At 49.6% G+C, this 25,383-nt stretch overlaps 1 protein-coding gene across 5 annotated transcripts in view; it reads left to right on the top strand.

Annotated features, from left to right (window-relative positions):
* The window catches only part of SRP68 (signal recognition particle 68), a 41,028-nt gene extending 25,798 nt beyond the window's left edge, over positions 1 to 15,230 (top strand). For all 5 annotated transcript variants that reach the window (XM_025363760.1, XM_025363759.1, XM_025363757.1 and 2 more), the window contains 8 exons: positions 918 to 1,016; positions 3,482 to 3,546; positions 7,780 to 7,936; positions 8,587 to 8,681; positions 10,637 to 10,766; positions 13,349 to 13,424; positions 13,861 to 13,916; positions 14,405 to 15,230. In XM_025363760.1, the coding sequence (XP_025219545.1) occupies positions 918 to 1,016; positions 3,482 to 3,546; positions 7,780 to 7,936; positions 8,587 to 8,681; positions 10,637 to 10,766; positions 13,349 to 13,424; positions 13,861 to 13,916; positions 14,405 to 14,632 (906 nt within the window). In that variant the 3' untranslated portion in view covers positions 14,633 to 15,230. The remainder of the gene's footprint in view (positions 1 to 917; positions 1,017 to 3,481; positions 3,547 to 7,779; positions 7,937 to 8,586; positions 8,682 to 10,636; positions 10,767 to 13,348; positions 13,425 to 13,860; positions 13,917 to 14,404) is intronic.
* The last annotated feature ends 10,153 nt before the right edge of the window (positions 15,231 to 25,383 follow it).

The following is a 25,383-nucleotide window of genomic DNA, read 5'->3' as shown; positions in this document are numbered from 1 at the left end:
TATCTGAGTGCAGCATGTCTGTGGCAAAAAGAACTTAGTGTGATATTTAGAACTTTTTTTTTTTTTTTTTTTTTTTGAGCTGGAGTCTGGCTCTGTCACCCAGGCTGGAGTGCAGTGGCGCGATCTGTGCTCACTGCAAGCTCCAGCCCCCGGGTTCACACCATTCTCCTGCCTCAGCCTCCCATGTAGCTGGGACTACAGGCGCCCGCCACCACACCTGGCTAATTTTTTTTGTATTTTTAGTAGAGATGGGGTTTCACCATGTTAGCCAGGATAGTCTCGATCTCCTGACTTCGTGATCCGCCCGTCTCGGCCTCCCAAAGTGCTGAGATTACAGGCGTGAGCCACTACGCCCGGCCGAGAACCGTCTTTTTGGTGGGTATTGATTAGTCATTTTTATTACTTGCTTGAACCTAAGAGAAACAATCTTTGAGTTGGGTTACATTTGTGAAAGGTAATTGTGTTGGCATACAGTAGAGCTTGGCAGTTTGTTCTGGAAGGAAGATAAATGAAGTTCTGATGTGCTGTGCTTCATGTAGAGTGCCCCAAGGCCAGTCTGTAAGGCCCCTCAAGGGGTGCCAGGTCCTGCGCAGAGGGCGAAGCGCTGCAGGGAAGTAGCAGGAAGCTATGCTAGGAAGAGACATAAAGCCTTTGCTAAGTCTCAGATCAGTTATGCAGACAGCTTTTTCAGCATGTTTACTTTTAAAAATAAAACTCCCCTTTCCATATGAATAATGACTAAGGCTATAAGAAAACATTATATGGTAGAGAATGGTAACAATTAAAATGATGTCTGGTGTGGAATGCGTGAGTGAGTGTGTGGTCGGGGGACTCCAGATGCGATTTTGCTCTCCTCCCATTAGATGACTATGGTTTGCTCAAAGGAAAGTCTCTTACTTTGATCTGCCCTTGTTTAGGCCGAAAGCGAAGAAACCAAGGAGCGCCTGTTTGAATCCATGCTCAGTGAGTGTCGGGACGCCATCCAGGTGGTTCGGGAGGAGCTCAAGCCGGATCAGGTAGGACCCTCAGCTGAGCCCTGGCCCTTGCTCTGGGCAGGGGTCCAGGTCAGCCTGTGTCCCCTTCTCAGGTGGACCCCAGTGCTCTGAGTGCACTGTTCTCTTGGCCACTGTTTCGGTTTTTTTTTTTTTTTTTTGAGGTGTGGTCGTCGGGACAAATAAAGGCTTCTGGGCTCCATTACACTGAGAAATTAATCCCTCCCTCCCCTGTTCCTCCTAGTGGTTTCCTGTATGGCCTATGGAGCCTGTGGCCTCAAATTCTGTCTCCAGGTGGACTTCTCCAGTGCCTTCCTTTTTCTGAAAACACTGTCCCTGTGATTCATTCAGGCATCTAGGCTGAAAACCTTAGATGTATTTGTCTCTTTTGTCCCTGTCACCCAGCCCACTTTCTTCTCCATTTGCAGGGCCTCGTGCCTATTGTTGATTCGCCTGTTTCTATTAGCCTTTTCTCTTGTGCCTAGGCAACCGCAAAGGTCTCCTAATTGCTTCTTCTGTCTTGGTCCTGGTTCTCTTCTCCAGGCCTTTCTTTTGTGAAGTACAAATGGAATCTTTCTAAATCTAGTTTCCCTAATTTTAAAAAGCCCAGTGATTTCCTGTAGGGATTGAGCAGTGGCCTCCAAACTTTTATGCTGATAAACCCCATAGGCAGCGTTGAGCCTGCACCACTGATGCATTTATTTATAAATTATATACCTTATTATTTGACTAATTTGTCATATATAAAATGCATTAAAATAAGGACTTTTTTGAATGAGATAAATAGAAATAGAAATTCTAATTTTCTTTTCATACTCAGACTCCCTGGGTTTTATGTGCCCTACTTAGAGACCACTGGTCTCTCAGTTCAGACTTGAGCTGATGTACAAACCTTCCCCAGTCTGTTCCCAGCCTTGTACTTCACTACATCCTTCTGAGTCCTCTCCCTCAAGCTGTTCCACTTACGGGCATCTCAGTAATGCTTTTCCCACCCAGTGTGTTACACTGTTCTCATTCCCCTCCCTCCTCACTTGGTTAATCTTTCCTGCCACTCTTCACTTGTCCAAACCTCATCTGTTTTTCAAGGTCCAGCTCATAGCTTGCCATTTCTGAAAAGCGTATGCCTGCACCATCCTAGCCCACAGAGATCTCTGCAGATTCTAATTATCTGATACTTGCAGCTATAAGTTTTGATAGTTAAGTATTACCTGTTCATAAAAACTTACTTTTATTGTGGTAAAAAAGCGTTAAACATAAATCATACTACCTTAACCATTTTTAAGTGTACGGTTCAGTGGTAAGTAAATATATTTATAATGTATAACCAACCATCACCACCAGTCCATCTCCAGAACTCTCTGCATTTTGGAAAACTGAAACTCTGAACCCATTAAACAACAATAACTTCAAGTGTTGCCTTGCAACTATTTTTTTTTCAGCATCTGCCACAAAGCCTTGAGTATAAACTTTGTTTTGAATCACTGCTTTCTCTAAGGAGTCACCTGCTTCCTTGCCCCGTTAGGCTGCCTTTATGTATTGTGCTTCCCTTCATCGACTTAACAGAGGTGCCTACAGAGTCCTAGCCCCTGTCACTGTCACTCACCTTGAATGCATAGCAGTTGGGAGACACCTCACAGAATGTAAGGAATGTGGTGCAGCAAAGGCTCATTCATTTCCTGTTGCTACAATCATATTACCACAAACTTAATGGCTTAAGATGATACAAATGTATTATCTTATGCTTCTAGAGATCAGAAATGTAGTGGGTTCACAGGGCTGTGTTCCTTTAGAAGCCCTAGGGGAATCCTTTTCCAGTATTCCCAAGAATACATCTCCTGGCTTCTAGCAGCTGCCTGTAGTCCTTGGCTTGTGGCTTTCCATGTGTGCTTCAAAGTGATCAGCTCCTCTCCCCTCTGCTTCCATTCCTTCATCATCGCCAGCTCTGACCCATCTGCCTCCCTCTTCTCAGGACCCTGGGATTACATTGGGCCCACCCAGATAATTCAGAGATCCTTAATCACATCCGTAGAGTCTCTTTTACCATATATGGTAACATCTTCACAGATTCCACGGAGGCTAGCATGTAGACATCTCTGGGGTACATTATTCAGCCAGCCACAGAAGGCAGGCTCTGACAGCACAAGGAGTGGAACTGGGATCTGTGGCATAGATCTTCACACAGAGCCGTGGACTGTGGAATGTCTGATTTTAATGCTTTGGGGTTAGGCACTGGGAGGAGTGGACAGGAAGTCTCATCTGGCCGTTACTCTCAATTATCTTATTTGAGGTCAGTGTTTAGATGCCAGTGGCAATTTGAGTGCCACTGTTGTTCTAGATTATGTCAAGTAGTAGATCTTTGATATTTGAGGACTCCTGTCTTACTAGAGTCTGTGTCTATGTTCAGGGCACTTTGGAGACCCCACCATTGCATGAGGTGGTCAGAGCGACAGCATCGGTTGCTTTACTTTTACCTTTTTCACTTTCTGCAGAAACAGAGAGATTATATCCTTGAAGGAGAGTCGGGGAAGGTGTCTAATCTTCAATACTTGCATAGGTAAGGGTTATTTTAATTTTTCTACTTTTTAATATTGTTAAAATACCATTTGAACAAAAGAGTATATGTAATATTTATGTATATTTACATTTATAATTTCTTTCTTTTTTTTTTTCTTTTTTTTTGAGATAGGGTCTAGCTCTATCACCCAGGCTGGAGTGCAGTGATGTGATCTCAGCTCACTGCAGTCTCAATGGCCCAGGCTCAATCAGTCTTCTCACCTTAGCCTCCCACTGAGTAGCTGGGACCACAGGCATGCCCCACTACACCTGGCTAATTTTTTTTTTGTAGAGATGCGATTTTGCCATGTTGCCCGGGCCGGTCTCGAACTCCTGGACTCAAGCAATCTGCCTGTCTCAGCCTCCCACAGTGCTGGGATTACAGGCGTGAACCACTGCACCTGGCTTACATTTATAATTTCTTAATGCGTAAAAATGCTAATGCATGTATGTCCATTGTATCAAATGAATATAAATGCTATATTTACATTTTATTTTATGTGCCTAATTTAAGATTTTTACATAGCTTAATTAGAACACAGCCAGGCACAGTGGCTCATGCCTGTAATCCCAATACTTTGGGAGGTTGAGATAAATAGATTGCTTGAGCTCAAGAGTTTGAATTAGCTGGGTGTAATGGTGCACACCTGTGGTCTCAGGTACTCCAGAGGCTTGGGTGGGAGGATCCCCTGAGCCTGGGCAGTTCAAGGCTGCAGTCAGCCATGATCATGATCATGTCACTGCATTCCAGCCTGATACAGCCCTGACTCAAAATTCTCAAAAAAAACAAAAACAAGAACACAACCAGTGTTTGAAGCTCCCTGCGGCCCTTTCCTCATTTCCTTCCACTCCTAGAGCTAACTGCTCTCCTTCCCAGTGCCAAACTCTGGAAGTTGGTCTCTGTGTTTTGAATGTGTTACGGTTGTCCATTTCACATTGAAGTTTAATTTCAACTCAAGTTTAACTCCATCCAGAGTTTATTTTTGTGTAAGGTCAGGATCTGCTTCACTTTCTTCCATAAAGACAATAGGTTGTTCTAGTATGATTTATTGACTACTCCATTGTCTCCCCGCTGATCTGCAGCGCCAGCCCTGCCAGGCATGTGTCCCATTTTCTCCATGTGTGTTCTTTCTCTGGACCCTTCTGCTCCATTGATTTGTCTGTACTTGGACCAGCACAGTGCATTATAACTTTGTGCCAATCTCAACATCTGATAGAGCAAGTTCTCCTCGCCAGGTTTGTCCTCAGGGGTCTCTTGACTATTCTTGTTCCTTTCTTCTTTCATCATATATATTTTAAAGTCACATCCTCCCAGCACTTTAGGCAGCCAAGGCAGGTGGACTACTTGAGTTCAGGCATTCAAGACCAGCCTGGGTGAAACCCCATCTCTGCAAAAAAAAAAAAAAAAAAAATTTTTTTTTTTTGTCTGGACTGAGTCTCGCTCTGTTGCCCAGGCTGGAGCGCGGTGGCACAATCTCGGCTCACTGCAACCTCTGCCTCCCAGGTTCAAGCAATTCTTGTGCCTCAGCCTCCCGAGTAGCTGGGATTACAGGCACCCACCACCACGCCCAGCTAATTTTTTTGTATTTTTAGTAGAGATGGGGTTTCACCATGTTGGCCAGGCTGGTCTTGAACTCCTGACCTCAAGTGATCTGCCCGCCTCAGCCTCCCAAAGTGCTGGGATTACAGGCGTGAGCCAGCACGCCTGGCCAAAAAAATTTTTTTATTAACCAGGCATGGTGGTATATGCCCGTAAGTCCCAGCTACTTGGGAGGCTTTAGTGGGAGAATTGCCTGAGCCCACAAGATCTAGGCTGCAGTGAGCCATGACCCTGCTACTCCACTCCAGCCTGAACAACAGAGTGAGACCCTGTCTCAAATGAATAAAGTAAAATCACCTGTCGAGTTTCTTTCTTTCTTTTTTTTGAGACGGAGTCTCGCTCTGTAGCCCAGCCTGGAATGCAGTGGCGTGATCTCAGCTCACTGCAACCTCAACCTCCCAAGTCCTGGTTCAAGCAATTCTCCTGCCGCAGCCTCCCAAGTAGCTGGGATTACAGGCACACGCCACCATGCTCAGCTAATTTTTTGTATTTTTAGTAGAGACAGGGTTTCACCATGTTGGCCAGCCTGGTCTTGAACTCCTGACCTCATGTGATCCACCTGCCTCGGCCTCCCAAAGTCCTGGGATTGCAAGCGTGAGCTACCGTGCCCAGCAAGTTTCATTTTTAAAAAAGATGATTCATTTTGTTTTACAGAAGAGAGGAAGAGTGACATATTTTTGGAATGGACAGGGAGAAGATTGTTGGGAAAACTCCACTTCCCATCAGATTCTCTTTTCCATCTGACCTTGAAATTGTGATTCTTAGTCACTGCTTGTAATTTATATGGTGAGCCTGACAATATCCTTAGCCATTCCCCTGCCCCTCTCCATATTCCTATAAGAGCAAAACCACAAAAACTCCCTTCTTTACCCTTAAATGTCACCTTAGGAGTTTTATTTTATGTGAATGTCAAATTCACACGAAATGTCCTACTAGAAGATTCAGCAAGAATGGCCCTTAAATGTTGTCTGTTTCAACAGCCAATGAGAAAGGTGAGGTTCCAGGAGGTTAAGTGATGTGTTTGTAGTTAATAGCCACAAAGAATCAGGAGTTAGTCTAACTTCCTAACCTTGAAAAGACCCTTTGAAACATTCAACAAGGCTTAGGAGACTTTTGAAATTTTGAAGCCCCCTTGCCCGTGGATTCATTTTCCCACCTGAAGGTATAGCTGGTGTCACACCACGAATTTCAGTTAGGTCAGAGGCCAGCTTTGGGGTAAACAGGTGAATCAGGAATCAGGCTGCTTTTTTTTTCCCCCCAAGACAGGATCTTTCTCTGTTGCCCAGGCTGGAGTGCAGTGGTACAGTCACAGCTTATCGCAGCCTCAACCTTCTGGGCTCAAGCGGTCCTCCCACCTCAGCCTCCCAAGTAGCTGGGAGTATGTGTGCCACCATGCCCAACTAACTTTTTGTATTTTTTGTAGAGACAGGTTTTCGGCATGTTCAGGCTGGTCTTGAACTCCTGGACTCAAGCAGTACGCCTGCCTTGGCCTCCCAAAGTTTTGGGAATACAGGCATGAGCCCCATGCCCGGCCCAGCTTCTGTATTTCAATAAAACTTTGGAAAGCTGTATCTAAATTCCCATATCATTTTGTGTATAATATTTCTTTGTTTTGAGTCTGGTTTCTGCAAAGCTGTTTAGGAAAATCCATCTCATGACCTTCTCTCCTGGGTCTCAGAAGCATCCACTTTTAATTCGTTTAACACATTTCTGTGGGATTTACCTCAGTATCTCTAAATACCTTGCAGATTTGGGATTTCATCATTTTGTACCTTTCCACTGTTAACCCTGTCTCACTCTTCCACTCTGCTTCTCCCTGCCTTGACCCTTCCTGACTCCCACCTAACATTGCTGACACCATCTAAGAGCTCCTTTGTGTTCTCTGAATGTTTTGGTTTTGATTTTTGAGACAGAGTTTCACTCTTGTCGCTCAGGCTGGAGTGCAAAGGTGTGATCTCGGGTCACCACAACCTCTGCCTCCCGGGTTCACGCCATTCTCCTGCCTCAGCCTCCCAAGTAGCTGAGACTACAGGCGCCCGCCACCTCGCCCGGCTAATTTTTTGTATTTTTTTTAGTAGAGATGGGGTTTCACCATGTTAGCCAGGATGGTCTCGATCTCCTGGCCTCGTGATCCGCCGGTCTCGGCCTCCCAAAGTGCTGGGATTACAGGCTTGAGCCACCGTACCTGGCCCCCCTTTTTTTTTTTTAATTTTAGAGTCAAGGTTTTGCTGTCTTGCTCAGGCTGGAGTGTAGTGGTGTGATCATAGCTCACTGCTGCCTTGAATACCCAGGCTCAAGCAATCTCCTGCCTCATGAGTTGCTGGGATCCCACTCTGTGTGTTTGTGTGTTTGTTTGTTTTCTCCACTGTGTGGTTCTTGAAAAAGGATGCAGAAGGTATAAATCAAGCTAAAAATCAAATTTTGTGATAAGATCCCATACGGGTCCCCTGCAAACTTGCCACTGGATAGTAGCCAAATGGAGGGTCCCTTGAAGCCCAGGCCAAATGGCCCTGCTGTGGCTACGCCCCCACCAGCCCCCCACTTCCTCTGGGTCAGCCCCAACTCAGTCCAGTCCTCCTCCCAGTTCCTCTGCTTCTCTGAGTATAACTTGAGTTGACTTATGGTGCATTCCAGCTACCTGACTTATATCAAGCTGTCAACGGCAATCAAGCGTAATGAGAACATGGCCAAAGGTCTGCAGAGGGCTCTGCTGCAGCAGCAGCCAGAGGATGACAGCAAGCGCTCCCCCCGGCCCCAGGACCTGATCCGGCTCTATGACATCATCTTACAGGTGACCCTTGAGGACCGGGAAGGCAAGGGCCTGTCCTTTTCCTTTGCCTGTGTCGGGCACAAAATGACTTAACTTTGCATCACGAAAGGACTGTGACAAGCAGGACCTGTTACTAGCTGGGAAAAGACAAAGGTCTTACACCAGTTGTGCAGTCTGTGAGCCACTACCTCTCAGACATGTTGATCTGTAGAGAATAGTGACCCCAGGTCATCACTGAGCACTTCACTGTATAAGATGCTCCCAGGTGCCACAGAGCATCTGAGACCTGAGTCCATGCCATCTTGGCCCCCAGGGAGTTTGTCAGTCAGTAGGACTGTGAGACACACACAGTCAAGGCATCTGAGTAGATGCTAAGCAAAATAAAACCTCAGAGCTGGAACAGATCCCTTCCAGCTGAGATAGGCCAAGAAGTCTCTGAAAGCAGGTGAGCTAAGAGTTGAGTTGTAAAGGACAAATATGTTTCCAAGATCAGAGAGGGGAATGGAGCTGACACCAGGTGTGGCTGCTGCCAGGGCACTTCACAGGCTTTTCCCCATTGTATTGACCTCGGGCTTTTTTTTCCCTCACCCTTACCCGTTCTTACAAGGTCTTCTGTCAAAAATTCAATCTAAGATCTCTTCATGAATTTTCTTGTTGCATCTGTTGTACAGAATCTGGTGGAATTGCTCCAGCTTCCTGGTTTAGAGGAAGACAAAGCCTTCCAGAAAGAGATAGGCCTCAAGACTCTGGTGTTCAAAGCTTACAGGTAACGTCCCATGGGATAGGCGGAGTTTTCCTCTGCCTCCCAGGTTCTGTAAGCATTGGGAGCATGACCCAGCCCATAGCAGTTGGAATCGTTGGCCTTGAGTGTATGTGTTACCTTGCCTGTGATCACAGGAAGGTCAGCCCAGCATATTCAAGGGGAGTTTCTAAAGGCTGTGGCCAGTAGTGGCCAGTGATGATGTCTGCCGTCTGGCCAGGTCAGGGAGAGTGGAGCACATGTGTTAAAGTTGGCTTCCTCGCTGGGCGCGTTGGCTCACACTTGTAATCCCAGAACTTTGGGAGGCCGAAGTGGGTGGGTCACCTGTGGTCGGGAGTTTGAGACCAGCCTGACCAACATGGAGAATCTCCATCTCCATTAAAAATACAAAATTAGCCGGGCGCGGTGGCTCACGCCTGTAATCCCAGCACTTTGGGAGGCCGAGGCGGGCGGATCACAAGGTCAGGAGATCAAGACCATCCTGGCTAACATAGTGAAAGCCCGTCTCTACTAAAAATATAAAAAATAGCCGGGCATGCTGGTGGGCGCCTGTAGTCCCAGCTACGTGGGAGGCTGAGGCAGGAGAATGACGTGAACCCAGGAGATGGAGCTTGCAGTGAGCCGAGATCACGCCACTGCACTCCAGCCTGGGAGACAGTGAGACTCCGTCTCGGAAAAAAAAAAAAAAAAAAAAAAAAATTAGCCGGGCGTGGTGGTGCGTGCCTATAATCCCAGCTACTCGGGAGGCTGAGGAAGGAGAGTAGCTTGAACCCGGGAGGCAGAGGTTGCGGTGAGCCAAGATCGCACCATTGCACTCCAGCCTGGGCAACAAGAGTGAAACTCCATCTCAAAAAAGAAAACTTGTCTTCCTCTACTTTCCTCCTCCCTCCCAGGGGAAAAGGGGCATGCCTTGAAAGGGTGTTAATTAGCGGAACCAGAGTGGCCAGTTCAAGGAACTTGAACTAACTCGGGATAAAGCTAAGCTCGGTTTCTTTTTTTTTTTTTTTTTTTTTTTGAGACTGAGTTTCACTCTTGTTGCCCAGGCTGGAGTGCATTGACACCATGTCGGCTCACCGCAACCTCCACCTCCTGGGTCCAAGCGATTCTTCTGCCTCAGTCTCCTGAGTAGCCGAGATTACAGGCATGCGTCACCACACCCGGCTAATTTTTTTTATATTTTTAGTAGAGATGGGGTTTCTCCATGTTGATCAGGCTGGTCTCGAACTCCCGACCTCGGGTGATTCACCCACCTGGGCCTCCCAAAGCGCTGGGATTACAGGTGTGAGCCACCGTGCCCGGCCTAAACTCAGTTTCTTAAATGACTTGTGTCATTTGTAACTTGGAAGTAGGCTGGGTAGCACAATGGGGCCCAGCCAGGATGGAAGGCAGAGCCCCATGCATTCTTGCCCTTCCTCTTCTGGCCCTCACACACCAGTGTGCTCTGGTGCTCCAGTGTGCCCCATCTTCACTCCACGGCCCCTTCTGTCCTCTCAGGGACCAGCAGTGCTTAGTGTCTGCTGAGCCCAGGAGAGGAATTTGACTCAGAAAGAACCTTCTGTGGGTTTTGTGTTTGGAAAGCGATGAGCAGAGATGAATGATTGCGACTTGAGTGTGTGGATCGGGGTGGGATTTCTGTTTGAACCGGGCAGCATTCTTCCTTCCTTCCTGTCCTGGCCTCACCATGCTCCTTTTGGGAACTGTTTCTCCTCTGTAGGGTCAGTCAGTCAGTAAAAAACCATGGCTCACTGTTGGGCCTACCTGGGCATCTCTGACTGCTGGGAAGCATCTCTGCAGGGTAGCCTACAAATCTGAACACTTCCCATGAAGGGAGCTCCCATGCAGTGATCCCACGTTAAGAAACCTGTTACCAAATGTAAAATTTTGCCTCAACTGCAAGGAAAGCCTTGGTCTTGGGTAATTGCTGCTTTAGAATATTGTGGCTCTTTTCCCCTCCCCATCAGGTGTTTTTTCATTGCTCAGTCCTATGTGCTGGTGAAGAAGTGGAGCGAAGCCCTTGTCCTGTATGATAGAGTCCTGAAATATGCAAACGAAGTAAATTCTGATGCTGGCGCCTTCAAGAACAGCCTAAAGGTGAGACGTTGGCCTCTCCTTGTTTGCAAGCCCTGGCAGGTTATGGAGTCGGCTGTGGAGGAGCTGCGAGGGTACAACAGCTGGGCTCCACCTCAGGCTGGTCCTCCCTAGCTGCCCATGGGACCTGGTATGGCCCTGACTGCCCAGGAGCTGCAGACTGTGTCACTCATGGCTGTGCTCCAGCCCTGAGGAGGATTTAGGTATGAAGAAGGGAAGGCATTTTTCTGATTTAAAAGAAACCACAGGAAAACCTGAAGTACTGCTCTCAGACTTGACTACACATTGAAATCTCTTAGGAAGATTGTTTTCAAGGTAGATGTCTGGGTCGCACCCTAGAGATTGCGGTTCTAATCAGTGTGAGAGGTCTGAAGTGGGCAATGGGACCTTGAAAGGCCCTAGTGATTCTGACGTGCAACAAAGTGAGAAGCACTGGTGTAGCCATCCTGCAGGGCCTGTGCGAGACCAGCAGCAGCAGCGGGGGCCTGGCTAGGAATGCAGCCTGTCAGCTCCCACCTGGGACCTTCTGCTTGTTTGGTTTTTTTTCTTTCTTTCTTTCTTTCGACAGGGTCTCGCTCTGTCACCCAGGCTGGAATGCAGTGGCACCATCATAGCTCACTGCAGCCTTGAACTCCCGGGCTCAAGTTACCCTCCCACCTCAGCCTCCTGAGTAGCTGGGACTACAGACATGAGCCACCATGCCAGGCCAATTTTTATTTTTTTGTAGAGATGGGGGGTCTCACTGTGTTGCCCAGGCAGGTCTTGAACTCCTGGCCTCAAGCAGTCCTCCTGCCTCTGCCTCCCAAAACCTTGGGATTGGAGGCATGAGCCACCATGCTGGCCAGTAACTGCATTTTAACAAAATCCCCAGGCCATTTGGGGGTCCATTAAAGCTAAGGAAATGCTTGATCTAAAGAACAGTCCCAGGGCCGGGCGCGGTGGTTCACGCCTATAATCCCAGCAGTTTGGGAAGCTGAGGTGGGCAGATCACTTAAGGTAAGGAAATCAAGACCAGCCTGGGGAACATGGCAAAACCTTGTGTCTACAAAAATACAAAACATTAGCCAGGTGTGGTGGTGCACACCTGTAATCCCAGCTACTCGGGAAGCTGAGGCAGGAGAATCACTTGAACCTGGGAGGCGGAGGTTGCAGTGAGCCGAGATCACGCCACTGCACTCCAGCCTGAGTGACAAAGCAAGACTCCATCTCAAAATAAATAAACAAAGCGCAGCTGTGGAAGGCTTGCTTTGCTTTACTTTTGTTTTTTTTTTTTTTAAGATGGAGTATCGCTCTGTCTACAGGCTAGAGTGCAGTGGCACGATCTCGGCTCACTGCAACTTCTGCCTCCCAGGTTCAAGCGATTCTCTTACCTCAGCCTCCCAAGTAGCTGGGACTATAGACATGTGCCACCAAGCCCAGCTTATTTTTGTATTTTTAGTAGAGACAGTTTCACCATGTTGGCCAGGCTGGTCTCAAACTCCTGACCTCAAGTGAGTCTCTGACCTCAGCCTCCCAAAGTGCTAGGATTACAGGCGTGAGCCACCACGCCTGGTGCTTTACTGATTATTGAATGACGACTAGCTTCTTAAGCTTGTGGCCTACTGTGATGATACAGAACTTGTTGCAACATCAGCTGGTCTAAGGAATCCATGTATATTTGACAAGTAGAGACCATTTAGAAAACCAAGCAAAGGTTCCTGTTGTTGATGGAGTCACGCCAGCGTTGGAGCTGCTGGATCCCGTGCATGCTCAGAGGGGTGGAGAAGAGCTCTCTGCCTTCAGAGTGCTTGTAGTTTTGTTGTAGCCACAGACTGGCATGCAGGAGCCCACCTATGGATGCAGAAGAAGTTAAAGAGATCCCATGCAAAGGCAGAGTTAGGAAAGAGCAGAGGGATGTGGGCAGGTGGGGGTGACGGGCATGGCAGCGTCGCCACTGTGGAATATCATCTTGGGACACGGTGCAAACCAGTGTGGCCCTGATTTCACGTGCTGAATTGCTTTGTGGGGGACGTGTCAGAGAATGGAGGCGGGAAGGGTTCTGTGGTATCCAGACCTTCTCGGGTCATTCCCAATATGCCAAGCAAGAGACTGAGGCCGGGAAAATTCATCGCCCTCGCTGAAGCAGTGGGATGTAACGACGAAGGCCCTTGAGCGAGATGGCCCAGCCCTTTACCCCAGCCCGCTGCCACTTGGGGGCATGGCCAGCACACTGCCTAACCTCTCCATGCTTCCGTTTTCTCATCTGTAAAATGGGAGTGCAAACTGCCTCAGGATTATTGAGAAGGTTAAGCTAGTGATTATGTAACCTGCTTAGAATAATGCCTGGCACACTGTTTTAGTGTATGATAAATTTATTAATATTATCAACATCATCTTTATTTCCAGGCATCATTACTTAAGCCGTGGCATAGCTTTTCCCATTTGAAACAGGCTAGCATTTTTAGTTTTGTTTTGTTCTAATAGGGAGAACCATTTAGAAAGTCTAAAGTCCTATGAAAATACCAGTGGGGTCGCTTAACTCAGGTTAGGTTGGTGTGCTCTGACCTGGCCCTGACTCGGGAGTACACGTTTTCTGAATCTTACAGGACCTACCTGACGTGCAAGAGCTCATCACTCAAGTGCGGTCGGAGAAGTGCTCCCTGCAGGCCGCGGCCATCCTTGGTGAGCCCCCTGCCTGGCCTTTGTATCCCCAGACTTCCCTTCCTGCCACTGCCCTTCTCTCCCACACCCCATACTACTGTTTTAAGGTTGAAAGGGTTGTCTCGGTTCATCTGTAAGATGTTTCTTTTTCCTGGCCTTTACTTGTGCCAGCTGGGCATCAGATCGTGTAGAAGCATTTCGAGATGTGCTGTTACACTGGCCCTTCTCCCTTTTACTGTCCTCATGCAACTGTGCTGGCTTCACTGGGCCGACAGCGTTGGATCTGGGATTGATCTGTTTATCTCCACCACTTCTCAGCAGGAGACAGGACTGGCTTCCCCACGTACTGGCTCCTTTTACTTTTGGGATGTAGGGGCCACCTGTGTGATAGGCCTCATTTGTGAGTAGTGTGCTATTATACATCATTGTTCTTACTGAGTCCCTGTGAAACTTCCAGATGGAAACGATGCTCATCAAACAGAGACCTCCTCTTCCCAAGTCAAGGACAATAAGGTAAGTCTAGGCTGTAGTTTTTGAGGATTACAAAGCAGGATTAGTAACAAACTAGAAATGCAAGCTCATTGTAGAGCAGTGGACCCTAAATTTCTAAGGAAACCCCCACCTCTCTCCCTTCTCTTACCCAACCTCAAAGCTTCCTGCATAAAGCTTCCTAGATGTCAGATCATCCCTGGGAAGAAGAGGGTTGAGGAACCTGTACTGTACAGAGTAGCACCCATGGGTAAGAGCTCTAACTCGGAACATGGCCGACAGACCTGTACCCCAGTCCTAGCCTGCCCGTCTCTTAGCCTCTCTGGGTTTCAGTGACTCTGACTGCAAGACAGGGACGTGGTAGCCGCTCCTCGTAGGAGGCTGTCAGGATTGAGTGATTGAGTGAGATGGCGCCTGTAAAGCTCTGAACCAGGCAGTCGGCACTCAGGAAATGTTCACCAAGGGTGTTCTGTGACGGATGCCTACATACGTCTCTTTGATTTGACTTCCAGCCTCTGGTTGAACGGTTTGAAACATTCTGCCTGGACCCTTCCCTTGTCACCAAGCAAGCCAACCTTGTGCACTTCCCACCAGGCTTCCAGCCCATCCCTTGCAAGCCTTTGTTCTTTGACCTGGCCCTCAACCATGTGGCTTTCCCACCCCTTGAGGACAAGTTGGAACAGAAGACCAAGAGTGGCCTCACTGGATACATCAAGGGCATCTTTGGATTCAGGAGCTAACCAGGCTCTTCCTCAGGGGTGGGGGAGATTCTGACTCTTAATCTGTATTGTGAGAAAATCCCAGCAAGTTCCATGATATTAAATCCAGGTCTGCGTTGGCCCGGGGCAAGAGTTTAACATCTTCGGCCCTGCATTCCTACATCTTGTGTTTGCACACATTCTTAAGCCGTGTGTTAGGAGAGCACCCTGTCGTCTTCCGGTAAATGTGTGCGGGGTCATCCTGTCTCCTAGGCCTCCTGGGAGAGGGCCGCTGCTGTCTGGTGCCCTGTGAGCTGTGATTGCCTTTGGTCAGTGATGTGTTCAGGAGGCCACACCAGGCACAGATGGGGCCTTGAAACGCTTTGTCATGCTGCTTCAGTACCATGGATTTGAAATGAACTCATCCTTGCTGTGAGCATCCAGGATCCCTTGAAAAGTTTATCTATGACTATGAAACTGGCAGCGTCACCCCAGAATTACGGTCAGCCTTATTCCCCTTCACCTCCCAGTGAACGCTAAGAAGTTTCAGACAAGCAGAGAGCTCTATTTTTAGAAGAAATATGTTACACTCAGAAATGATGAAACCAAATCTTATATTAAAAGGCAAAGATGATGGAGACTGTGCCCATTTCTTATGTGCTCTCCCTCATATCCAGTCCCTGTTCTCTCCTCGGGACCCTGGCTGTGTGAACCCAGTGAGGTCAAGTGTAACCTGACTCACCAGCAGCTAGGTGTGGCTGATGCCAGATACAGATGTTAGAGGCACTATTTTTCAGGAGTTCCCAATGTGTAATTTTTTGATGCCATTACATTTTAATCCCCTTCTTTACTCCCCTTTTTTTCTTAGTCATCCCTTTTCACTTCTATTATAACATCAATAATAGAAGTCACAAAAACAATGTAAGAAAGCAAGGAATAAAAGTGATTTAAACATGTACCTGACACTTATGATTCCCTTTGGAAATCAAAACTCACCTGTCACATAGGAAAGAAAAGTCGCCACGAGAAATGTTGGCTTAGTTGTTTTCAGTTTTTGAGCAAATCCGGTGGCTGGAAGAAAAGGCTGACTGGTTAAAAATCCGAGAGCATTGTTTCAGGATGGCATTGTAACTCCGCCAGGGTTCCCTTTGCCTGCTGCCCAGATGGAGCTGATTCATCGAAACAGAGGAACTGTAATAGAGTTTAATTCACACAGAGCTGGCTAAACAGGAGACTGGAGTTTGTTTTTACTCAAATTGGTCTCCCTGAAAATTCAGAGACTGGGAATTTTAAAGATAATTTGATGGGCAGGGGGTCTGGAAGTGGGAAGTGCTGATTGGTCAGGTTGGAGATGAGGTCATAGGGAGTTGAAGCTGGCCTCTTGTGCTGAGTTGGTTTCCTGGGCAAGGGCCACAAGACCAGATGAGCCAGTTTGGATGGATGGTGCCAGCCGATCCATAGAGTGCAGGGTCTGAAAAATATCTCAAGCACCATTCTTAGGTTTTACAACAGTGATGTCATCCCTAGGAGCAACTGGGAAGGTTCAGAATCTTGTGGCCTGTGGCTGCATGACTCCTAAACCGTAATTTCAATTCTCGTGGCTAATTTGTTAGTCCTGCAAAGGCAGTCTGGTCCCCAGGCAAGAAGGGGGTTTATTTCCGGAAAGTGCTGTTACCATCTTTGTTTCAAAGTTAAACAGTTAAACTGTAAGCTTCTCCCAGAGTTAGTTCAGCTTATTCCCAGGAATGAACAAGGACAGCTTGGAGATTAGAAGCAAGATAGAGGCTGGGTGCAGTGGCTCATGCCTGTAATCCCAGCACTTTGGGAGGCTGAGGCAGGCCGATCACAAGGTCAGGAGATCGAGACCATCCTGGCTAACACGGTGAAACCCCGTCTCTACTGAAAAAATACAAAAAATTAGCCGGGCATGGTGGTGGGCGCCTGTAGTCCCAGCTACTCGGGAGGCTGAGGCAGGAGAATGGCGTGAACCAGGAGGCGGAGCTTGCAGTGAGCCGAGATCCGGCCACTGCACTCCAGCCTGGTGACATCTCAAAAAAAAAAAAAAAAAAAATGGAGTGGGTTAGGCCAGACCTCTTTCACTCTAATAATCTCACCATTAGAATTTTTGAAAAGGTGGTTTTAGAATGCCACTGTGGGCTTGGCTGTGCCTCTTGTTTTCCCGGTAAGTTGCAGGGAGGGCGGGCTAAGAGCTAGAAAGGATGGTGAGACACAAATCAGAGTTCTTGTTAGATTTGGGTGGTGGCTTAGAACCTTGAGATGCTGGAAGAGGGGCCTTAACCCCTGGGATTTGTTTTGGGTTGGAGAGCCTCAGGAAGCTGGGGTTTTTCTAATTGAAAGTTTCATCATCTATGCCATATAAATTTAGGACTATCCTCACCCCTCCTTCTGGAAATATAGCACAAATAGGCTGGACACAGTGGCTTACGCTTGTAATCCCAGCACTTTGGGATACTGAGGCAGGCAGATCACTTGAGGCCAGAAGTTCGAGGCCAGCCTGGGCAACATGGCAAGACCTTGTCTCTACCGAAAAAAAAAATTTGTTTAAAGAAAAATATATATAGCACAGATGATTGGTCTCAGGTCCTTGTCTATCCATGTCCTCATCCTCCTCTCAGGGTCATCTGCCAAGATTCTGCACCTCCCTTGTCTCGTCTCTGTGCTGACAGCCGTGCTGTCCTCCAGCTCCAAGAACCCAGTTCCAGGCCCTGCTGTGCAGCAGTCTCAGGCCTGCCTCAGGCCGTTGCCTGCAGCATCGTGAGGGGGACAGGCATGGGGAACCGCTCATCCTCCTGGAAGATGTCCCTTTGTCCTGCCCACAGCCCTCCCAGCCTCTCCCACTACAGTGCTGGCCTCAGTGGGGACCCAGGACCTATAAACTAGGGATGGAGGCGAATCCCGACTGCACCTTTTCTTCTCAGGTTGCCCTAATGCTTTGTCTCGCGGCCACACTACAAATTCCATTCCTCTCAGTGCTCCTTCCAGGCACTCTGAGCAGCATTGGCGGTTACCGGCCAGTGATGCTGTTTAGTATTAAAAGCAGGTGTTTACATAAGAAGACAGATCTGGCAGGGCCAAGGTCTCCGGCGAGCTTGCACATCCCTTCACGTGGGACTCTTGGACATTAAGCAGGCTGTGTCGTGGGGGACAGAGCGCCAGACGCAGGACCCCCTCCCGTCCTCAGGCCCTGGGAAGCGGCTCTGCCTCTGATGGGAGCAGGTTTCAAGCAGGCCCTTACTGCCCCTGCACCCTGCAGGCTGTTCGCTGGGGGTTTTCACAGAAGGACACTTCGGAGGCCGCTCAGTCCTGCCTTCCCGTGGAGCAGGACATGCAGTTGAGGCCCCGGGGACTGCGAATGGGTCGCTTCCAAGTGGGTGTTCCATGTTGTGCTGGCTCCAGTCCCTCCTCCAGGATGGACTGTGGTGCTGTCAGCAAGCTCTGAACCTAGAGGAGGCTTCTGTCTCCAACATCAAGAGAGGACGAAGAGACCTCAATTCAGTCTCCTTATACTTTTATTTATTTATTTATTTAGAGACAGAGTCTCGCTCTGTTGCCCAGGCTGGAGTGCAGTGGCACAATGTCAGCTCACTGCAGCCTCTGCCTCCCGGGTTCAAGCTATTCTCCTGCCTCAATCTCCCAAGTAGCTGGGACTACAGGTGCATGCCATCATGCCCAGCTAATATTTGTATTTTTAGTAGAAGTGGAGTTTCACTGTGTTGGGCAGGCTGGTCTCGAACTCCCGGCCTCAAGTGATCCACCTGCCTTGACCTCGCAAAGTGCTAGGATTACAAGAGTGAGCCACTGCGCCTGGCCCAGTCTCATACTTTTAAAGCCTGCCCAAGGTCTGCTGTGGCTGTGATCATGGTTTCTTTCTTTCTCTTTTTTTTTTTTTTTTTTTTTTTGAGACGGAGTCTTGCTCTGTTGCCCAGGCTGGAGTGCAGTGGCGCGATCTCAGCTCACTCCACCTCCTGAGTTCAAGCAGTTCTCCTGCCTCAGCCTCCCGAGTAGCTGGGATTACAGGTGCCCACCACCATGTCCAGCTAATTTGTGTATTTTTAGTAGAGATGGGGGTTTCACCATCTTGGCCAGGCTGGTCTCAAACTCCTGACCTCGTGATCCACCCGCCTCAGCCTCCCAAAGTGCTGGGATTACAGGCATGAGCCACCACACCTGGCCTCTTTTTTTTTTTTTTTCAGATGGAGTCTCACACTGTCACCTGGGCTGGAGTGCAGTGGCACGATCTCGGCTCACTGCAACCTCCGCCTCCCATTCAAGCCATTCTCGTGCCTCAGACTTCTGAGTAGCTGGGATTACAGGTGCCCACCACCACGCCCAGCCAATTTTTTGTATTTTTAGTAAGACAGGGTTTCACTATGTTGGCCAGGTTGGTCTCAAATGCCTGACCTCGTGATCCACCTGCTTCGGCCTCCCAAAGTGCTGGGATTACAGGCGTGAGCCTCCGTTCCCAGCCGAAGTGATCATGGTTTCTATTCTCTGTTCCAGGCAAGCCCTACCAGGCCTGCTGGGTGACGGTCAGGAGCGCGAGGTGGCTGAGGATGGCACTGGCCTTCGCTGCTGGGTCTCCTGTCCATTCCTCTCTTCCCGAATGTTGTTTGGATGTGCTGTCTCCTCTCTTTTTTATGTTAAATCAGGGAGAACTCTTGGATTCCCCGTTTGAAATGAAACAGTGCCTGGCTTGGTTCCGACCCCTTCCCCTGGTGGCAACCTGAGCCTGTCACCGCGACTGTGAGGTGACAGCCTGTGATGACAACCCATAGCGGCCCTGGCCATAGCGGGGACTTTCCTCCCAAAAGCAGAGGCAGAGGCTTCACCCCCGTAGGAGAGGAAGGCCGACGCCAGGGACTTTGAGGGTGGGACTGTGCTCTGTTCATTGTCATCGCTGTGGCAGTGCTAATTTTTCACATACAAGGTGTCGGTCGTTAGTCACACACAAAAAAGCTAATTGATCACAGAATTCTAAACAGCGCAATTCTGTCTGCAGCCTTGAAAAGCTTGGGACATTTAGAGGTCTAGGAAAATATCCAAAGATAGCAAAAATATGTGTTGGTTCTAATTTTTTGTTTGAAGACACTTGTTGCTACGGAGGAGATGGAAAGCAGATTTAGCTGTAAAATTTATCGATGTTCCAAAGCAAAGAGAATAAATTGGAAATTGCCTGCATCCTGACAACACCAACTGGAAGAATCCAACCTGTTGTTCTGTTAGATGTTAGAGACACTTGGGAGCAGGATCTGGGAGGGGCCGTGGCTGGGGCCACTGCCTAGAGCCAGCTGGGGTGGCAGGCTGTGCCGGTTGCACAGAGTAGACAGGCCCTGGCCTCTGGGTCCACCCTCTGCTCTAAGCACCATCTGGCACAGAGTGAGGGGCTCTACAAGCGTCCACTAGAGGTATTATTGTTACTATTATTATTATTATTATTATTCTGAGATGAGGTTTCACTCTTCTTGTCCACGCTGGAGTGCAGTGGTGCAATCTCGGCTCACTGCAACCTCCACCTCCCAGGTTCAAGCAGTTCTTCTGCCTCAGCTGGGATTACAGGTGTGTGACACCATGTCTGGCTAAATTTTTTTTAGTAGAGGGTTTCACCATGTTGGTCAGGCTGGTCTCAAACTCCTGACCTCAAGTGATTCCACCTGCCTTGGCCTCCCAAAGTGCTGGGATTACAGGCATGAGCCACCGCACCTGGCCAATTTTTTGTATTTTTAGTAGAGACAGGGTTTCACCATGTTGGTCAGGCTGGTCTTGAACTGACCTCAGGTGATCCACCTGCCTCAGCCTCCCTAAGTGCTGGGATTACAGGCTTGAGCCACTGCACCTGGCCTAGAGGTATTATTATTTGGTACAGACTAAAGAAAATATCTCAAACAGCCGGGCATGGTGGTGCATGCCTGTAGTCCCATCTACTTATGAGGCTGAGGTGGGAGGATCGCTGGAGCCCAGGAGGTCAAGGCTGCAGTGAGCTATAATCACACCACTCACTGAATTCCAGCCTGGGTGACAGAGTGAGACCCTACCTCAGAAAAAAAAAAAAAAAAGTATCTCACATGACAAATACTGATGGAATATTTGTGAGGACCTTTTCAAACTGTTAGGGTACTCTGATCTGAGGCTGGTGGCCTGGTGTTTGGCTTTTGCTCCAGATTCCTATATCACCTTAGCCCACTGGAGGCTATTATCTGCTGAGCTGCTCTGCACTGGTCCTAGACCCACAGAGAACTTCTTCAAGACAGTCAGGGTTTTCTCCTCCAGCCATCCCTTTGCGGTGGCAATTTTGTGTTGGGAATGGGAGCCTTGCTTGTCCATGGTCACTACCCGCGGCAGATGGTTTTGTTTGCCTTCATTAACTGCAACTCTCTGTTCTCACGCGCCGCTCAGGGTTGAACGAATCCTCACCACTTGGAAAAGAACCACATCCTTTCTGTTAGGCCAAATTTCCCCTGGATCTTTTTTTTTTTTTTTTTTTTTTTGAGATGGAGTTTTGCTCTTGTTGCTGGAGTACAATGGCACGATCTCGGCTCACCACAACCTCTGCCTCCCACGTTCAAGTGATTCTCCCGCCTTAGCCTCCTGAGTAGCTGGGATTACAGGCATGCGCCACCATGCCCAGCTAATTTTTGTATTTTTAGTAGGGACGAGGTTTCACCATGTTGGATAGGCTCGTCTCAAATTCCTGACCTCAGGTGATCTGCAACCTCAGCCCTGCGAAGTGCTCCCCCAGGGATCTTCTGACCTAGAAATCCAGCTATGATGGGCAGGTACCTGGGCTGGTGAAAGCTGAGTAACGTTAGCTGCGGCTCATCTGTGGAATGGAGACGGGTGTGGCTGTGCAAAGGCCTGGCCAGGCAGTGCCTCCCATGCTGCCGGAGAAGAGGTGTGAGGCAGACAGAGCAGGTGCCCAGGGTCCTCTGAGTTCGTGGATCCCTGCCCTGTGCTTACTAATCCATTGCCTCTGAGCACACTCCAGCTCCCGTACAACAAGGGCAACTGCGTCTCAAAGTTGCTGGGAGGAGACAGTGAGGAGGTTCCCCCAAAACGTTCTGAACCCCAAGAAAGTGTGGGACTGCTGTACCCTGAGTCAACGGGCACACATAGCTGAGAGAGCCTTCCACTCAGCCAGCCTGTGTCCTTGTCTTCTCCTTCTCAGGAAGTCCTCCTAAATCTATGCAATGCCATTGAGACAATAGTTTGGGTCTGATGAGCTGCTGTGTGTGCTGGGCAGTTTACCCTCCCCTTTTCAGCTTCCTGACAATAGAGACAAATCAGGCAGCTATGAGAACTGCTTGTTCCTTCGTTTTCGTGTTTGTCTGTTTGTTTTATAAACCTTTTTCTCCCTCTGACCAGTGAACAGTGCCAGATGCTACCAGACGCCTGCTGCTGCAGTGCAGCCGGCAGAACGTTTTCTCAAGCGGCCACACGGGTCATTATCTTGGCATGGACAGTTAGCTGGCTGCCTCCATCAGACCTGCACTTCTCCAAAATAGGGCTGCAGGTCCCCAGACCTGGCTAGTAAGGATAGCTATTATCTTAAAGGTGGCAGAGAGGCCCAGAGCCCTTGGGTCTACCAGTTTCTGAGCAGGACTGGCTAGGGTGCAGACTTCTGGAATGCAGGGATGGCTCGTGCACCAGGTGGCTACAGGGGCTGGGGAGTGGGCTGCACCAGCACCAGTCCTACAGCTGAACTGGGGCTGGTGCTGTGGGTCCCCTTTCTCCCAGGGAAAAGGGATGGTTCAGAGTGAGGGACAGATACCCTAAGGTAGCCTTGGTTTTGAGGATTCCAGGGCCTCCCTCTATGTTCTCTTGCCATTTAGTATGAGGAATTCTGCCTGCTCTCTTAACACACACAAGGCTTGATTGTTTTCTGTTTTTTGGAGTTTTTATAGTTGCTTCCTCTAAACCTTCCCTGTAAAAGTCCCAAAAGGAATCACTAGCACCTGTTCCTCCCCACACTTGTCGGGTTAGGCAAGCTGTGCCACCTTTTGCTTCTCTCTAGGCTGACCTTGGCATTTCACTTCTTTTTATCAGACTTGCTAGGCAGATTCACAGCCAAAAGAGCCTCCTCCAGGTGGCCCTGCAGATTCCTGGGCCACAGCTTCCTGGCAGATTCCTGGCCCCCAACCCTGTACCTGCAGACAATGGAAGGAGGCTGTTTCCTTGAACCCCCAGTCCGCCAGATTGTGCTCCTCTAGGCCCAGCTGGAGGACGGCATCTCTGCTTTGCTCAGCGGGCCAAGGGAGTGAAGGGAAGAGGTCTTCACTCAACTTCGGTCCAAGGGTCTGGCAGCGGAGCTTTTGTACAAACAGGGCAATTTCCTGAGACGGTAAAGCCTCGCCTCATCAGGAACACATGGGCGCCTGGCAGCTTACAGCCCCTGGGGCAAAGGAGGCAATTACCACCATCTGCCTCAGCAGGGAGAAGAATGCCTCCCCACAGGAGCCCCGAAGCTGGAGGAGAGAGTGGGCACCAGAGGGCTTAACTGCTGGCACGCTTGCCAAGTGGTCACACCGTGGCCGGGCTGCACATGTGCCCAGCTGTGTCTGGCAGTCTTGGAGCCGAGAGTCTCACTGTTTCTGGTCTGATCAGACCTCTTGCTCAGGTCCTGAGCTGGGTGAGCTGCCAGCTGCCCACATCAGCGTGGAGCTCCAGGCGCAAGGAGTCGGTAAGCTGCCGCACAAAGTCATGGCTGGTAGAGGGCTGAGCAGCCCCAGGGATTGTTTCATCTCTAACCTCTCAGTCCACCAAGGAGCAATCCAGGGCCAGGCGAAGGGAAGGACTCACCAGGCCCCTCAGGAGTGGGGAGATGCCCTCTTTGTATGCATGCCTTAATTTTTTTTTTTTTTTTTGAGACAGAGTCTCACTCTGTTGCACAGGCTGGAGCGCAGTGGCACAATCTCGGCTCACTGCAAGCTCCGCCTCCCAGGTTTATGCCATTCTCCTGCCTCAGCCTCCCGAGTAGCTGGGATTACAGGCGCCCGCCACCACGCCCGGCTAATTTTTGTATTCTTAGTAGAGAGGAGGTTTCACCATGTTAATCAGGCTGGTCTTGAACTCCTGACCTCGTGATCTGCCCGTCTTGGCCTCTGAAAGTGCCAGGATTACAGGCATGAGCCACCGCACCCGGCCGTTTTACATTCTTTTTCCATAGTATGTCTTTGAAGTCTGGCATGAATTTTGCACATAGAATACATCTCACTTTGTCCGGGCACCTTCAAATGCACTACAGCCACACACAGCAGGGCCTGTGGTTGCAGAAACCGACGCTGACGGTCTTGATCCAGGCAGTCAGCCCCATCTTGGCCTTTTAGATAAAGGGCTCCTTTCTCTCCAAAGGGTGAGACCAGAGGTGAAGCACAAAGACAGCCATGCCCCACTCTGTGTCCCTGTCCTTTCTCCTGTTTTCTTCTGGGGCCAGGGTTGCCGCCATCTGACAGGAGCATCCCACGGTGAGAGACGGCCTCAGGGCTCGGGGTGTTCCTGCCTGCCGCCTGGCAGCGCATATCAGAGGAGCCGGGCCTGATTTGATCCGGCATGAGAAGATCACGCCAGGAAGTCAGCTCTTGTTTTTCTTGCAGTGTATCAGTTAGCCCTTAATCCCCGGGGCGTGTGGGGGCCCCCTGCAGTGCTCATTTCCTTCCTGCAGGGCTTCTGCAGAGGCGGCGATGCTCCATGCCCCAGTGTTCCAGACCTCAGGCTCGCCGCCCTCTGCCCAGGGCACCTCCCCCTGCACAGCTCAGGGACCTCGCCTGGCTGCTCTCCGTCTGAAGTGTGGACACCTGTCCCCAGGACCCCACTTCCAATGACTGCCACCTCCCAGGGAGGGGCCTAGCTCAAAGGTGAAGCAGCCGGGCTTGGTGGCTCATGCCTGTAATCCCAGCACTTTGGGAGGCTGAGGTGGGCGGATCACCTGAGGTCAGGAGTTGGAGACCAGCCTGGCCAACATGGTGGAAATCCGTCCCTACTAAAAATACAAAATTAACAGGTGTGGTGGCGGGCACCTGTAGTCCCAGCTACTCAGGAGGCTGAGACAGGAGAATCGCTTGAACCTGGGAGGCAGAGGTTGCAGTGAGCCGAGATGGTGCCAGCGCACTCCAGCCTGGGAGACAGAGCGAGACTCGGTCTCAAAAAAAAAAAAAAAGGTGAGTCAGGGATGCCAGGGGTGAGGCTGGCGGCCCCCGCAGTCATTCACACAAACGGCTCCTTTCTGAAGACAGTTGATTGCAGGCATGCCATGAGTGGTAAAAGACAAGTGTCGGCCGGGCGCAGTGGCTCAAGCCTGTAATCCCAGCACTTTGGGAGGCCGAGACGGGTGGATCACGAGGTCAGGAGATCGAGACCATCCTGGCTAACACGGTGAAACCCCGTCTCTACTAAAAAATACGAAAAACTAGCCGGGCGGGGTGGCAGTGCCTGTAGTCCCAGCTACTCGGGAGGCTGAGGCAGGAGAATGGCGGGAACCCGGGAGGCGAAGCTTGCAGTGAGCTGAGATCTGGCCACTGCACTCCAGCCTGGGCGACAGAGCGAGACTCCGTCTCAAAAAAAAAAAAAAAAAAAAGACAAGTGTCACCAGGAATAAAGGGGGAGCAGGCTGGGGCAGAGGCTCAGTGGCCTGTCATCTCTGGTGCCATCTCACTCATCACACGGGCTGGGAGCCGAGGACACTGGAGACCACTTTGTTTCCTCATCGCTGTCAGAGGCCGCCACTGCCCTCCCCACCCCCACTGCCCCCGTCAGCTCCTCCACCTCCAGGAATGGGGGTC

The sequence above is a fragment of the Theropithecus gelada genome, chromosome 16, assembly GCF_003255815.1.
Source record: "Theropithecus gelada isolate Dixy chromosome 16, Tgel_1.0, whole genome shotgun sequence".
In the NCBI taxonomy this organism is placed as follows: domain Eukaryota; kingdom Metazoa; phylum Chordata; class Mammalia; order Primates; family Cercopithecidae; genus Theropithecus; species Theropithecus gelada.
Note: the sequence above shows the minus strand (reverse complement) of the source record. Positions and strands in the feature narration are given on the sequence as shown.